We start from the raw sequence: 15,000 nt of genomic DNA, 5'->3' as shown, positions 1-15,000 counted from the left end.
TACATGATTCATAAACAGAGGGCTTGGTCCATAACTGAGCTTCATCTTCAGCTTTGCTCAAACATTGAGTCTGGGAGCTGCTCTGGGAGCCTACGCTTGAATGCTCCCTGCGCTGGAGATCAAACAGACATGCTCACATCAACAGATTTTCAGCTGAACTAAATGCGTGTCCTGCAAGCTTTGCAGAGCAAATTCCCTGTTTTGAAAGAGATCCAAGCATCAATAATGCCCACTGCCCTAGTTACCACAGGAAGCACTGACATGGCTGTCATTTTATGTACACAACATTTGTGTTTGAATTTTACTTTATCAAAACAACCTTTTTCAAATGTTACCACCCATTAGCATACTTCTGAGAAGATTAATATCACATGTTAACATTTTCATGGCATGTTGTCATAGATGTTTAGGTCTGCAGTCAATCGCACAACACAATGGGCATCCGTTGCCAGGCGATGCCCTGTAGTCAGGAGCACGCACACCATGGGCACACACCCTCTGCCACAGCAAGCTGCTTAGTGCTCAAAAACATATGCAGTGGAAGAAAGAAAGAGAGAGAGAGAAAGAAAGAGAGAGAGAGTCGCTCAGACAATATGCAGGACGGGGGGAGCAGAGAGGGATGGAAGATGACAGAGAGAGAGATGGTTGGAAGATGAAGATGAACCTTAAGTGTGAGGTGTTCGTGGAGGTAGTCGAAGCACCTTATGTTGTCCTCACAAAGACTGTCAGCATGAAGAAATATGATTGGGATGATTCTAGTGTCAGGACAAATGATTCATATGCTACAATGTGCTCAGGGCTGACGGATGGAAGGCAGAAGGAAATGAAGAACATGAGCGAGAGAGAGAGAGAGAGAGAAAGAAAGAAAGAGAGAAAGTGAGGGAGAGAGATGTGATGATATAATGTTAACAGGAATGAAAACACGGAATCCCATTCATACCACTTCATTTGTTTGGCTCCCATGGCTGTGCTGCCCTCCTAACCTCCCATGCTGGTCCTGCCCTGTTGCCCTCTGGGTTGGTTCCGTCTGAGGCTCAGGATCATCACCGCCGGAAGCCCCACGTGCCCCCCCCCCCCGCCCCTCACCAGTCAACAGGGTGGGAGCATCAGTGGGGAGCGGAGCGGAGCGGAGCGGAGTGGAGCAGGAGGGAAAAAAAGGAAAAGGCGAGAGATAGACGAGGCTCCACGTAGCAGTGTGCTCCGTCCGGAGGGGCGGGGTGGCGGGAGGAGGAGAGGAGAGGAGCTCAGGGTTCTCCCATGCTCCGTAGGCTGCTCCTTCCACACGGTGGATCCCCTCCACGTTCCTCACGGCTCCAGCGCTGAAAAACACACCCTCCCCACAACAGACGCGCGCGCGCGTGTGTGTGTGTGTGTGTGTGTCTCAGCTGGGAGCGGCTGCTCGCTCAGGCTCGGCCCTCCTCCGTGCGCTGTTTCCAAGGCATCTGTCCTCAGCCTGGCGAGTCAAGCATGCTCCCTCTCTCTCTCCCTCTCTCTCTCTTGGTCTCTCGGTCTCTCTCCCTCTCTCTCTCTCGCTCTCGCTCTCCCAGTCGCTCTCTCTCCCCCTCACGCAGTCTGTTGTGTAATTCTCTCATTCAGCTAGAGCCTTGCCTTCTCCCTCACAACGACTACTGGACAGATTCTCTAGCCGAGCCCCCCCCTCTCTGTTTCTGTCTCCCTCTCCCTCTCTCTCTCTCTCTCTCTCACTCTCCCTCTCTCTGTTTCTCTCTCCCTCTCTCCCTCTCCCTCTCTCTCTCTCTCTCTCTCACTCTCCCTCTCTCTGTTTCTCTCTCCCTCTCTCTCTCTCCCTTGTTTCTTTTCTCTGTGAGGAAACAGACATGCTCAGCCCTGTGTTTGGTCTCACTCCTCCTCCTCCCTCTCCTTCTCCTCCTCCTTCCCGCCCCCTCCCAGGCGGAGGGCTCTCCTTTGTATGGGTTGGGTGGGGGTGGGGTGTTCTGGGTTGGGGGGGGGCAGAGCTTCTGTGTGCAGACTGACACGATGGACACCAGCCATGCAGCTATGCTTGCTCATTCAAACAGGGCAAATTGGATTATTTCAAACACTCCTTGTCAATAGAGGTGCCCCGTCTTGCACAAAGACACAGACACAGACACACACGCACACACACACAGACCTACAGAAGAGCAGACGAGGCCAATGGGATTTAGGGTTAAGTCTGCATGCCAGTGAGAGGAAAAATGGTTCTGTTTGGGGGGGGGGGCTTTGCCCCTTGTGGACTTTAGAGTGAAAAGACCTTCATGCAGACAACAGCTCAGTCTCAGATGACTCTTGCATACCACATACCAGACAACATGGAGGCTGCAGATGTCTAGTGTCAGTGTGTTTAATGTGTTCAGTGTGTCTTGTGGAATGTAGAAGATAGTCGGGTAACAGCATTTTGAGAAACGAGGTAAAATGTTTTTCCACAGTACAGATATGCACTATGTGGACCTCAGTAAACAACTCATCCATCTCCATAACATCACAAAACAATATCTTAACTGCGTTTCCATACCAACATAAAACAATATCTTAACTGCGTTTCCATACCAACATAAAACAATATCTTAACTGCGTTTCCATAGCACCTCAAAACAATACTCCAGTCTGGTGTTTCTCTCTGTCAGGATGTAGCTGTGAGCAGCATCCACACACACAGCCAACAAAAGGTATTGTTTTTTTTTATTGTCCTTTCTGTCTAATGCCCAATGCAAGTCTGCACAGGCTTCATCAGCTTTGAGCAGTGATCTTACCTTACAGCTAACCTAAATTCCAGAAAAACCCCCGATTGAAAAACCCAGAGTGAAATGAATGCCCCCTTAGGATGGAGCTGCACTGCAGCTGGTAGATATATGCCCTAGGCAGGCTCAGAATACTGCATAAATCAGATTCCACCTATTCCCTCGACTCTTCAGATACTCTATGCGGTTACTAAAGTATTCTTGTTTCCATGGTTACCTGAAATGATATCAGGCAAGGTGAAGTCAAGCTGTCACTTGGCTAAGCTAGATATCTGCCACATCAGCACACTGGAAGCATAGTTTACTTTTACATTTTTTTTTACATTACTTTTACTTTTACATACTTAAAACGTTCACGACTTAGATCTTATCAGCGGCTAAAGCTACAGTAGCACGCCATGGGATTACAGCAGTGCTGCCCCCACAGAGACCAGGGGTTACCAGCTCTAAGTCAGCGCAGATAGCGCTCCCGATAACTGTCCTGCTGACTGCTGTCGTCCAATCACCTCAGCTCGTTTCTGACAGCCATGTCATCCTTCTGTGTGAGCTGCCCCGGTGACCTCGGCCCAGCGAGGAGGAGCGGATCACATCCGGCACTGCCGGGTCTGGGTGCGGCGGCCGCCAGAATCCCTTGGCATGGCGCTGTGGCGGGGGCGCGGGCCAAGCCGGTGGGCACCCTGCTTCGAACCGGTCCAACGAGACAAAAATGTTTCCAGCGCGCTGAGCAGGGAGGGCATCAGCACAATTCAAATCCCCAACAGTAATCCAGGGGAGGGTCCCCTCTGATGCCCTGAAGCGGAGCGGGGCAGGGGGGGGGAAGCGGAGCAGGGCGGGGCAGATGAGCTGATAACTGCCCCCTCTAGCCCAGGATCGGGGAGAGAGGGTGCGGAGGGGCGGCTGGGCAGGGCAGGAAAAGACCAAACCCTTGACATCATTATTGGACAGTGATCAATGGGCGGGCGGGCGAGAGGGAGAGGCGGGCCCGGCCCGGCCGAGGGGGATAAATAAGAGCGGGCAGAGGAGAGCGCCAACCAGCCTCGGGCACCCATCGCAGCACCACGACCCGCACCGCACCGCAACACAACGCACCGCAACGCATCGCAGCCAGCATGGACGTTTCCATCCAGTACCCCTGGTTCAGACGCCCCTACTTTCCCGCCTACTTCCCCAGCCGGAACTATGACCAGTTCTTCGGAGAGCACATTCCCGACGGAGACCTGTTCAATCCCTTCTTCTCCATGTTTTATAACCGGCCCTTCTACAGGCCCTTTCTGCCCAGCTGGATGGACAGCGGCTTCTCCGAGGTAGGCACTGCACCCTCCCTCTCAGCAGACCTGCACTTACACTGCACCTCAGGCAGCTCGAGAAATATTACTTTCTCATATTACCTCTAAGTACTACGAGTTACTAAACTAATAGCCTATCCCAAATGGCTTGCTTGATCTAATCAAATGTAATCTGAAAAACTCTGATATCACGTTGTTAAATGAATACCAAAAGTCAAGCTACATTTGTTGAGTGTGAATGCCCGGCCTGGGGGCTTTAGCCTGGGGGTTTCCACCTGCTCCGTGTGATGGTGTCTGTTCCACCTGCTCCGTGTGATGGTGTCTGTTCCATCTGCTCCGTGTGATGGTTTCTGGTTGGTTTGTGTTCACTGTTCAGATGCGCTCAGACAAAGAGCGCTTCGTGATCAACCTGGACGTGAAGCACTTCTCTCCAGAAGAACTGACGGTGAAGGTGAACGAGGACTATGTGGAGGTGCACGGCAAGCATGAGGAACGGCAGGTACGCCCCCGAGGCCTCAGCTACCCGCCCGCAGAGGTACACACTCCACCTGCAGACACACACAACACCTCAGAGGTACACACTCCACCTGCAGACACACACAACACCTCAGAGGTACACACTCCACCTGCAGACACACACAACACTAAGGGCAGCTACTGTTCCAATCCACTATACCCAGTCTCTAGACAAATGCGCTTTTCAAAAAACACATAGTGTACTACGTAGTGTACTACATTGCAGTCCCCTATTTCTTTGGATTTTCCCCTAGCTTTGTGTTCTTCATTCGGGCAACCACAGTTTTCTTCCTTTCTTGTATTAAATGTATCTTTCTTCACCACTTTCTTTCTTTCTATCTTCTTCTTTCTCTTTCTCTCACTTAATATAAACTTTAGATTTTTTGCCAACATAGTCTACCTTTTGCAGATGTCTGCTGTTCCTCCTCTCAATGCAGAAACTTGATCAAAATCACCATTCATTTTTTGTAACATCTATATACAGTAACTGAAGAGATGAAGTATGTCTGCTAGCTTGTGCTAGTGCATAACTGGGGAGATGAAGTATGTCTGCTAGCTTGTGTTAGTGCATTACTGGGGAGATGAAGTATCTGCTAGCTTGTGTTAGTGCATAACTGAAGAGATGAAGTATGTCTGCTAGCTTGTGTTAGTGCATAACTGGGGAGATGAAGTATGTCTGCTAGCTTGTGTGAGCGCATAACTAAATAGATGACGTATGTCTGCTAGCTTGTGTTAGTGCATAACTGGGGAGATGAAGTATGTCTGCTAGCTTGTGTGAGTGCACACACAAATCTGTACATCTGCCCTCAGGATGAGCATGGCCATGTTTCCAGAGAGTTCTTCCGGAAATACAAAGTTCCAGCGGGCGTGGACCCCGGAGCGTTCACCTCCTCTCTCTCATCTGATGGGGTTCTAAGCATCTCCGCCCCTCGGAACCTGACGGACGTTCCGGAGCGGAACATCCCCATCACCTGTGAGGAGAAGGCCCCAGGGCAGAAGTAGAGTCTCTTTTCCACGGCTGTGTCTGTCAGAGCGAAGCCCTTCACTCTAATTACTCAGAAGAAGTTGCTCAGTGTTAAGTGGTTACAGCCTAGAGCCATGCCTTAACTACAAAGCCTTTACGTCAGTAACAGCCACAGCTCAAATTTCTAGTCTATAACTGTCTTCTTTTTCTATGTTTCTGTCAAACAGTGCCACCAGTGCACACCTGTGTTACTAAAACCAAACCAGACCACTTCAAGCTGTGTCAGCAGTCCTGTGGGCAGAGGCTGTATCTATCAGTGATGACCTTACACTTAAAAGCTCTCAGTGAATCAGAGCGTCGGGCAGGCGCCACGAGGGAGGGTGTTTGCCCTCAGCCTCCAGGGTATTCAGGGGGTGGGTGGGAATGTGTGTGGGGGGGCCCGGCAGGACCTGAGAGCCTGCTGCTGCCTCATGAGAACCTGTTTAATGTGCATCACTGTCACTCCACCAATGGAGTTGCCTCTTTACGCGGAGGTGCATAGGTGTCACAGTGGGGGATGTGTCATATTGTCATGATCTGACGTGAGAAAGTGTTAAGGATCGACAGTAAAGGGGGGCGGGGGTGCATGGGGGGTTTACATGTGGTCTCCTGATGTGTGGCTCACCGGCCTGATCTACCATGTGTGCATGGGTCTGACTATGCGCTCTCTTTTGTAGCTGCTTGGACTTTGCTTGAAACTGATTGATGGTTTGTGAATAAAGTCAAATGAATTAAGTCTTGGAAAAGTCTGGTTTAATGCATAGTGGAACGATTGAACATTTCAACCTGAGACGGTTATTTTACATAATGAAGTTACAACAAATGGATGGAAATAAGGGGTTCATGTATAACAGCCCTGAACTCTTGGTTTCAAAATTAATGAAGCAGGTGATTTTGAATTTGACAACACGCCAGACGAACGATTCTGAACTGGACGTCACTTACAGGACTCAGGAATAAGTAGGCTAATATAGGTCTACAGCACATCAACATAATCGGTTTGCACAATTGGGGAAATTAGCGATAAACCAAGAAAAGCAACTAACAGAAAACAAAGACAATCCGTAGGCTGATGTTTGCTGCCTGGGGCGATCCGATAGGCGTGGCAACCACAGTACACAGCTCTGACGTGCCCGAACGAGTATCTTGTGCTTCCGCTGTGACAGAGGTAAGCGGAAGTGATTGGATTTAGAGGGATCAGCTTGCCTCAACTCATTTATTGTCAACAACTCTATGGAACGCATTTTTTACAATTGATTTTAATTTTTAAAGACGGCGTAAATCTTGCAAACAGTGGGTTAATAATTTTACCAGAAGGAGTACATTGTATAGATTAGCCTCGCTAGCTATCCACGTAGCGTAAAGGGAACCACTACAGCAAGCTAGTCCTTTCCATACACCACAGCTAATATAGCATACCTTAGCACACCATAGCATAGCATGTACGAACAGATGATGTTTGGGGAAGTATACTGTTATTTTGAGCATGAATATCTTATAGGCTATAACTAGCACACTAGCATTTTATTGGAGGGTTGTCAGAGGGAACACTTTACATCTAATGTAAGAAGTTATCTAGCTACTGGTGTTAATCTAGCCATGTAGTATGCTAACTTACTATTTTGGTTTGGCTTCTGGGTGTCTCGTATTGTTTGCTGTACCGTCTTGCTGTACTCGGTGCTCTATCCGGAGCAGTTCCAGTGAATTCCATTTCTGTCTTAGGTGCCATCATGTCTGGGGTGTCCCTTGGCAAAAAGTTGCTCAGAAATTACATCCGCCACACAGACATACACAACAAGGTTTGCGCATTGATGAAATACTGTAAGAGGAATATTGTTATGGCCACTTCTGTGCAAGATGGCCCAAATATAACCAAAGCTACTGTGCTGATGCTGATCTGCTTTGACAGCTGCAAGAGGAGTCGGAGATGTGGAAGCGGAGGGGCAATGAGAAGCATGTGTTTCAGACCGACACCTTCAGCCACAGACCAGCCTCTGCGCCCAGGTGAGTCAGACCTGCACCTCACCTACAGACAGGTGTACTAGAGACAGGTGTACTAGAGGCAGACCTGCACCTCACCTACAGACAGGTATACTAGAGACAGACCTGCACCTCACCTACAGAGCTATACCTGCACCTCACCTACAGACAGGTGTACTAGAGGCAGACCTGCACCTCACCTACAGACAGGTGTACTAGAGGCAGACCTGCACCTCACCTACAGACAGGTGCACCTGCACCTCACCTACAGACAGGTGTACTAGAGGCAGACCTGCACCTCACCTACAGACAGGTGTACTAGAGGCAGACCTGCACCTCACCTACAGACAGGTGTACTAGAGGCAGACCTGCACCTCACCTACAGACAGGTGTACTAGAGGCAGACCTGCACCTCACCTACAGACAGCTATACTGGGAGGACTGAGCGGCAGTGAGCTGTTGGTTGTGTTGTGTTTTAGTGGCTACATGCACTGTGACCGGAATGAGGAAGACTCGTCATCTTCATGGGACAGAGGAGGGGTCAGAGGTCGTCTGTCTGAGAAACACGAGAGGGGATCGCGCCTCTCTGACCGGGATGAGAGGGAGGCACGCTACTGGACCCGAAAGCTCTACGAATTTGAGGCTAACGATCCAGACAGGTGTGTGTGTGTGTGTGTGTGTGTGTGTGTGTGTGTGTGTGTGTGTGTGTGTGTGTGTGTGTGTGTGTGTGTGTGTGTGTGTGTGTGTGTGTGTGTGTGTGTGTGTGTGTGTGTGTGTGTGTGTGTGTGTGTGTGTGTGTGTGTGTGTATTTCTAGATAAGTAACTAAAACAGCCATAGAGGTGTGTGTGTTAATAATATATGTATTTCTAGATCAGTCACTCCATAAGTAACTATAACAGCCATAGAGGTGTGTGTGTGTTAATATATGTATTTCTAAATAAGTCACTCCATAAGTTACTAACACAGCCATAGAGGTGAGCGCACTCTTTGAATGTGGTGTGTGTGGGGTATGTTTGTGCTCTGTGTGTGTGTGTGTGGGGTATGTTTGTGCTCTTTGAGTGTGGTGTGTGTGTGGTATGTTTGTGCTCTGTGTGTGTGTGTGTGTGGTATGTTTGTGCTCTGTGTGTGTGTGGGGGGGGGGGGGGGGGGGGGTGTGTGTATGTTTGTGCTCTTTGAGTGTGGTGTGTGTGTGTGTGGGGGGGGGTATGTTTGTGCTCTGTGTGTGTGTGTGGGGTATATTTGTGCTCTGACTAAACTGAATGTTTGTTTTACTCCAGATGGGGCCACAGTGGTTTTAAGGAGCAACACCCCGAAGAGTTTAAATGTGACGGGTAGGTCGTAGGTCAAACACTGTGCATGAAGAGTTTAAATGTGACGGGTAGGGGGGGCACTGTGGCGCAAACAGTAGCCCCGACCACATTCGGGCTTGATGCCCATGGAGGACACAGGTTCGAATCCGGCCTGATGTCATTTCTCCTGTCCCCACCTCTTCTCCCTCTCATTTCCTGTCCCACTCTAAATCTTTAAAAAAAAAAAAAATGTGACGGGTAGGTCATAGGTCAAACACTGTGCATGAACTGGACAGCAGTGATTAACCCATGGAAGATGAGGATACACAGCCCAGACATCTACTGCTGAAGCAGCCCAGACATCTACTGCTGAAAGAGACATCTACTGCTGAAGCAGCTCTAAGAGTGGATGAGAGATGTCAATGTGACTTATGCAGTGATCTGAACTGTGTCATCATTGCTATGTTGCACTGTTGAAATGGTCTGTGCTGATTGGTTTTCATGCCAGTGAAACAGTGAATGAGACTCTCATGTACTCAACAGTCTCTCTCTCTCCCTCCCTCCCTCTCCCCCTCTCTCTCCCTATTCCCTATCACTCTCTCTCTCTCCCCCTCTCTCCCCTCTCTCTCTTCCCCCTCTTTCTCTCTCCCTCTTCCCCCTCACTCTCTCCCTCTCACCCTCTCTCTCTTTTTCTCTCTCTCTCTTTTTCCCCCCATTCTTCTCTCCCTACGTTCTCTGTTCTCCCTTTCTGTCTGGTTCCACCCACTGTTCCCTGGGTTCTGTGTTCTGCAGCGGGGAGGAGAGCAGTGGGGATGAGAACGTCCGGCACAAGAAGAAGAAATGCAAGAGCAGCCGCGAGGCCGACCGCAGGAAGCCCTCCAAGAAGTCCTCCAAGAAGAAGAAGAAGAGGAAGAAGGAGAAGAAGAAACGCTCCGACTCCAGGGACTCGGACTGCGAGAGGAGCAGGAAGAGGAAGGAGGAGGAGAGGAAGGTGGCGCGGAAGAAGGACGAGCGAGGGAGGAGAGGGGAGCAGAGCAGCTCCGAGGAGAGCGACTCGGAGGTAGAGCGGGAGAAAAAGAGCAGCAGCAGCCGACGGAAAAGACACAGACGGAACTCTGACACACACCAGGACATGCCCAGGAAAAGGAGAAAGAACTGGAAGGCTGGGGACGACGAGAAATCAGAGAGCTCAGATGACTGAGTTTCACACACACACACACACACACACACACACACACACACACACTTCACACGCCTGTGTCCCAGCTCAGAGACATGTTTTAATGCATGGCGTGTGTGTAACACCTGAACACTTCAGCAGCTGTGTCAACAAGGCTGGTTTCATCCTCAGGGCCACACACACACACACACACACACACACACACACAGAGGCAGTCTTTCTCCCTGTCATCTCTGGCTACTCCACAGTGACACATGAGGACTTGAACAATGCAGTCATATTTTTTTAAATGTTCTTTATAAGTTATTTGTATGCTCGTGATAAATCGTGAACAATATGGAAAAGACTCAAAGGAACCTACCTCAGCATTTCAGTATGATGTTGGTTTACCTGTAACATTCAGACTTCTTCATTTCAGTATGATGTTGGTTTGCCTGTAACATTCAGACTTCTTCATTTCAGTATGATGTTGGTTTGCCTGTAACATTCAGACTTATTCTACAGTAAAAAATCTTTTCTTATCGTGCATCCCAGTGTGGCAGCCCACAAATGAACAATAAATCACAGCATATTTTGTGCAGTTATTTTTAAAGCATGGTGGCGTATTGTTTCTCTGTGTGGTGTCTTGTGTTCTAAAGAAGATTCTTTTGTGAAAGTTAAACACATATCGATAAAATACCTAAAGCATAACCAGTGTCACAGAGAGAGGGTTCTGACTTCATCAGATAGCTGTGCAGAGAGACTCGCCACGCACACACGCACATATAAATATATATATATATATATATATATATATATATATATATATACATACATACACACACACTCATGCACATACATATATACATACACACACACACATACACACTCATGCACATAAATATATATATACACATACACACTCATGCACATATATATACATACACACACACACAATATATATATATATACAGTACCAGTCAAAAGTTTGGACACACCTTTATTTTTTGGAGAATTATTTTCTTTACTTTTATTATTTTCTACATTGTAGATTAATACTGAAGACATTTAAACTACAAAAGAAAACATATGGAATGATGTACTAAACAAAAAAAAAATTATCTACCATGTAGAAAATAATAAAAGTAAAGAAAAAACTTTTGACTGGTACTGTACATACACACACACACACAATATATATATATATATATATATATACAGACGTGGACAAAATTGTTGGTACCCTTCCGTTAAAGAAAGAAAAATCCACAATGGTCACTGAAATAACTTGAAACTGACAAAAGTAATAATAAATAAAAATGTACTGAAAATTAACAAATGAAAATCAGACTTTGCTTTTGAATTGTGGTTCAACAGAATAATAATAAAAAATAAACTAAGGAAACTGGCCTGGACAAAAATGATGGTACCCTTAATTTAATATTTTGTTGCACAACCTTTTGAGGCAATCACTGCAATCAATCGATTTCTGTAACTCTCAATGAGACTTTTGCACCTGTCAACATGTATTTTGACCCACTTCTTGTGAGCAAACTGCTCCAGCTATCTCAGGTTTGAAGGGTGCCTTCTCCAGACTGCATGTTTCAGCTCCTTCCACAGATGTTCAATAGGATTTAGATCAGGGCTCATAGAAGGCCACTTCAGAGTGGTCCAATGTTTTTCTCTTAGCCATTCTTGGGCGTTTTAGCTGTGTGTTTTGGGTCATTATCCTGTTGGAGGACCCATGACCTGTGACTGAGACCAAGCTTTCTTACACTGGGCAGCACATTTTGCTCCAGAATGCCTTGATAGTCTTGAGATTTCATTGTACCCTGCACATATTCAAAACACCCTGTGCCAGATGCAGCAAAGCAGCCCCAGAACATAACCGAGCCTCTTCCATGTTTCACAGTAGGTACAGTGTTCTTTTCTTTGTATGCTTAATTTTTGCGTCTCTGAACATAGAGCTGATGTGACTTGCCAAAAAGCTCCAGTTTTGTCTCATCTGTCCAAAGGACATTCTCCCAGAAGCCCTGTGGCTTGTCAATATGCATTTTGGCAAATTCCAGCCTCGCTTTTTTATGATTTGCTTTCAACAGTGGTGTCCTCCTCGGTTGACTTTGGCTCAAACATCGACGGATGGTGCGATCTGACACTGATGTACCTTGACCTTGGAGTTCACCTCTAATCTCTTTGGAAGTTGTTCTGGTCTCTTTGGTTACCATTCGTATTATCCGTCTTTTCAATTTGTCATCAAATTTCCTCTTGCAGCCACGTCCAAGGAGGTTGGCTACAGTCCCCTGGACCTTACACTTCTGAATAATATGTGCAACTGTTGTCTCAGGAATATCAAGCTGCTTGGAAGATGGTCTTATAGCCTTTACCTTTAACATGCTTGTCTATAATTTTCATTCTAATCTCATGAGACAACTCTCTCCTTAGCTTTCTGTGGTCCATGTTCAGCGTGGTACACACCATGATACCAAACAGCACAGTGACTTATTTTCACCCTTTAAATAGGCCGACTGACTGATTACAAGTTTGAAAACACCTGTAATACTAAATGGAGGACACACCTTAGTTTAACATGTCCCTATGGTCAAATTATTTTCAATCTTTTCTAGGGGTACCATCATTTTTGTCCAGGCCAGTTTCATTATTTATTTTTTTGTAATTATTCTTTTGAACCATAATTCAAAAGCAATGTCTGATTTTCATTAGTTAATATTCAGTACATTTGTATTTATTATTTCTTTTTTCAGTTTCAAGTTATTTCAGTGACCATTGTGGGTTTTTCTTTCTTTAACGGAAGGGTACCAACAATTTTGTCCACGTCTGTATATATACATACACACACACACACTAGTAGAAGTGCAGTTTGAACTTTCAGTTATGTGAGCCCCCTATGTGGCAACATTTTCAGTTGACAAATGTATTTTTCTTGCAACTTTGTCTGGAAAATGTAATTTCTTTGCTGCAAAACAAACAAACAAAATCCCAGGTGTCCTCTCCTATGTTCTGACAGATGTAGTCCAGCAGGTGGCAGTGTTGTCCTGTAGTTCCATGGTTCCATTCTCCCTTCTTGAAGCAGCCCCATGAGGAGCCCAGTGTGAGTGTGTGTGTGTCCTCTTCCTCCGAGATGAGCAGACACCGTCACTGGATTACTGAGGCTGGTAGTCCTTTTGAGTTCAAAGTTCAAATTAATTTTAGTGGTTTACTGATTGTTGTATTTGCAATGGTATTCCACTGTATTTAACACCCCTTCCCTTTTTCTGTGTTCTTTACTCAAGGTCAAGGATGCTTTCTGCCCCAGTTTCGTAGCAGAGCTCAGAATCTGCCATCTGTCCTGGATGAATATGACAGAACTATCCCTCGCCTGATATCTGTCCTGGATGAATATGTCTGGATGAATATGAATATGTCTGGATGAATATGTCTGGATGAATATGAATATGTCTGGATGAATATGACTGGATGAATATGAATATGACTGGATGAATATGAATATGTCTGGATGAATATGTCTGGATGAATATGTCTGGATGAATATGAATATGACTGGATGAATATGAATATGACTGGATGAATATGACTGGATGAATATGACTGGATGAATATGAATATGTCTGGATGAATATGAATATGACTGGATGAATATGACTGGATGAATATGACTGGATGAATATGAATATGACTGGATGAATATGACTGGATGAATATGACTGGATGAATATGAATATGACTGGATGAATATGACTGGATGAATATGAATATGTCTGGATGAATATGACTGGATAAATATGAATATGACTGGATGAATATGTCTGGATGAATATGATTGGATGAATATGAATATGACTGGATGAATATGAATATGACTGGATGAATATGATTGGATGAATATGAATATGACTGGATGAATATGAATATGACTGGATGAATATGACTGGATGAATATGAATATGACTGGATGAATATGTCTGGATGAATATGAATATGACTGGATGAATATGACTGGATGAATATGAATATGACTGGATGAATATGTCTGGATGAATATGAATATGACTGGATGAATATGAATATGACTGGATGAATATGACTGGATGAATATGGAATATGACTGGATGAATATGAATATGACTGGATGAATATGACTGGATGAATATGAATATGACTGGATGAATATGAATATGACTGGATGAATATGACTGGATGAATATGAATATGACTGGATGAATATGAATATGACTGGATGAATATGACTGGATGAATATGAATATGACTGGATGAATATGACTGGATGAATATGAATATGACTGGATGAATATGTCTGGATGAATATGACTGGGATATGACTGGATGAATATGACTGGATGAATATGAATATGACTGGATGAATATGTCTGGATGAATATGACTGGATGAATATGAATATGTCTGGATGAATATGACTGGATGAATATAAATATGACTGGATGAATATGACTGGATGAATATGACTGGATGAATATGACTGCCCTTGCCTGATATGTGACGGCATGCATGTGCTGCATGTTGGAGGAAGAGGCTTGTTTCCTCGGGGGCCTAATGGCATTTGCAACGTGGAAACTCTTACAGGACGCATCAGCGAGGCAGATATTGAAATGACCTCAGAGCTGTACACACTGGGCACTGCCTCACTGGATGCCCACACGCTGGCCACTGCCTCACTGGATGCCCACACGCTGGCCACTGCCTCACTGGATGCCCACACGCTGGCCACTGCCTCACTGGATGCCCACACGCTGGCCACTGCCTCACTGGATGCCCACCTCAGAGCTGGGCACTGCCTCACTGGATGCCCACACGCTGGGCACTGCCTCACTGGATGCCCACCTCAGAGCTGTACACGCTGGGCACTGCCTCACTGGATGCCCACACGCTGGGCACTGCCTCACTGGATGCCCACCTCAGAGCTGTACACGCTGGGCACTGCCTCACTGGATGCCCACACGCTGGGCACTGCCTCACTGGATGCCCACCTCA

General features: G+C 46.3%; 3 protein-coding genes across 7 annotated transcripts in view; 2 read left to right on the top strand and 1 right to left on the bottom strand.

The window, feature by feature from the left end:
• dixdc1a (DIX domain containing 1a) overlaps positions 1-1,683 on the bottom strand; it is a 16,224-nt gene extending 14,541 nt beyond the window's left edge. Inside the window, exon 1 of one of the 2 annotated variants that reach the window (XM_031584166.2) lies at positions 941-1,683. In XM_031584166.2, the coding sequence (XP_031440026.1) occupies positions 941-963 (23 nt within the window). In that variant the 5' untranslated portion in view covers positions 964-1,683. The remainder of the gene's footprint in view (positions 1-940) is intronic. The other variant, XM_031584167.2, reaches the window with a different exon arrangement.
• A 1,513-nt stretch (positions 1,684-3,196) lies between these two features.
• Positions 3,197-6,278, top strand: cryaba (crystallin, alpha B, a). Of its 2 annotated transcripts, none has more exons than XM_042710289.1 (3): positions 3,197-4,042; positions 4,401-4,559; positions 5,351-6,278. In XM_042710289.1, the coding sequence occupies exons 1-3, from the start codon at positions 3,848-3,850 to the stop codon at positions 5,540-5,542; spliced, it is 546 nt and encodes a 181-aa protein (XP_042566223.1). In that variant the 5' UTR covers positions 3,197-3,847; the 3' UTR covers positions 5,543-6,278. The 2 variants fall into 2 exon arrangements, with proteins under 2 accessions (XP_042566223.1, XP_012687038.1); XM_012831584.3 differs by having other exon boundaries at positions 3,201-4,042; positions 4,401-4,523.
• A 328-nt stretch (positions 6,279-6,606) lies between these two features.
• nkapd1 (NKAP domain containing 1) lies at positions 6,607-10,585 on the top strand. Of its 3 annotated transcripts, none has more exons than XM_031584210.2 (6): positions 6,607-6,711; positions 7,266-7,342; positions 7,453-7,547; positions 8,003-8,182; positions 8,802-8,855; positions 9,606-10,585. In XM_031584210.2, the coding sequence occupies exons 2-6, from the start codon at positions 7,274-7,276 to the stop codon at positions 10,012-10,014; spliced, it is 807 nt and encodes a 268-aa protein (XP_031440070.1). In that variant the 5' UTR covers positions 6,607-6,711; positions 7,266-7,273; the 3' UTR covers positions 10,015-10,585. The 3 variants fall into 3 exon arrangements, with proteins under 3 accessions (XP_031440070.1, XP_012687034.1, XP_012687035.1); XM_012831580.3 differs by lacking the exon at positions 6,607-6,711 and adding an exon at positions 6,718-6,836; XM_012831581.3 differs by lacking the exon at positions 6,607-6,711 and having other exon boundaries at positions 6,718-7,342.
• The last annotated feature ends 4,415 nt before the right edge of the window (positions 10,586-15,000 follow it).

The sequence above is a fragment of the Clupea harengus genome, chromosome 17 (genome assembly GCF_900700415.2).
Source record: "Clupea harengus chromosome 17, Ch_v2.0.2, whole genome shotgun sequence".
NCBI lineage: Eukaryota > Metazoa > Chordata > Actinopteri > Clupeiformes > Clupeidae > Clupea > Clupea harengus.
This window is presented reverse-complemented; position numbering and strand designations above follow the sequence as displayed.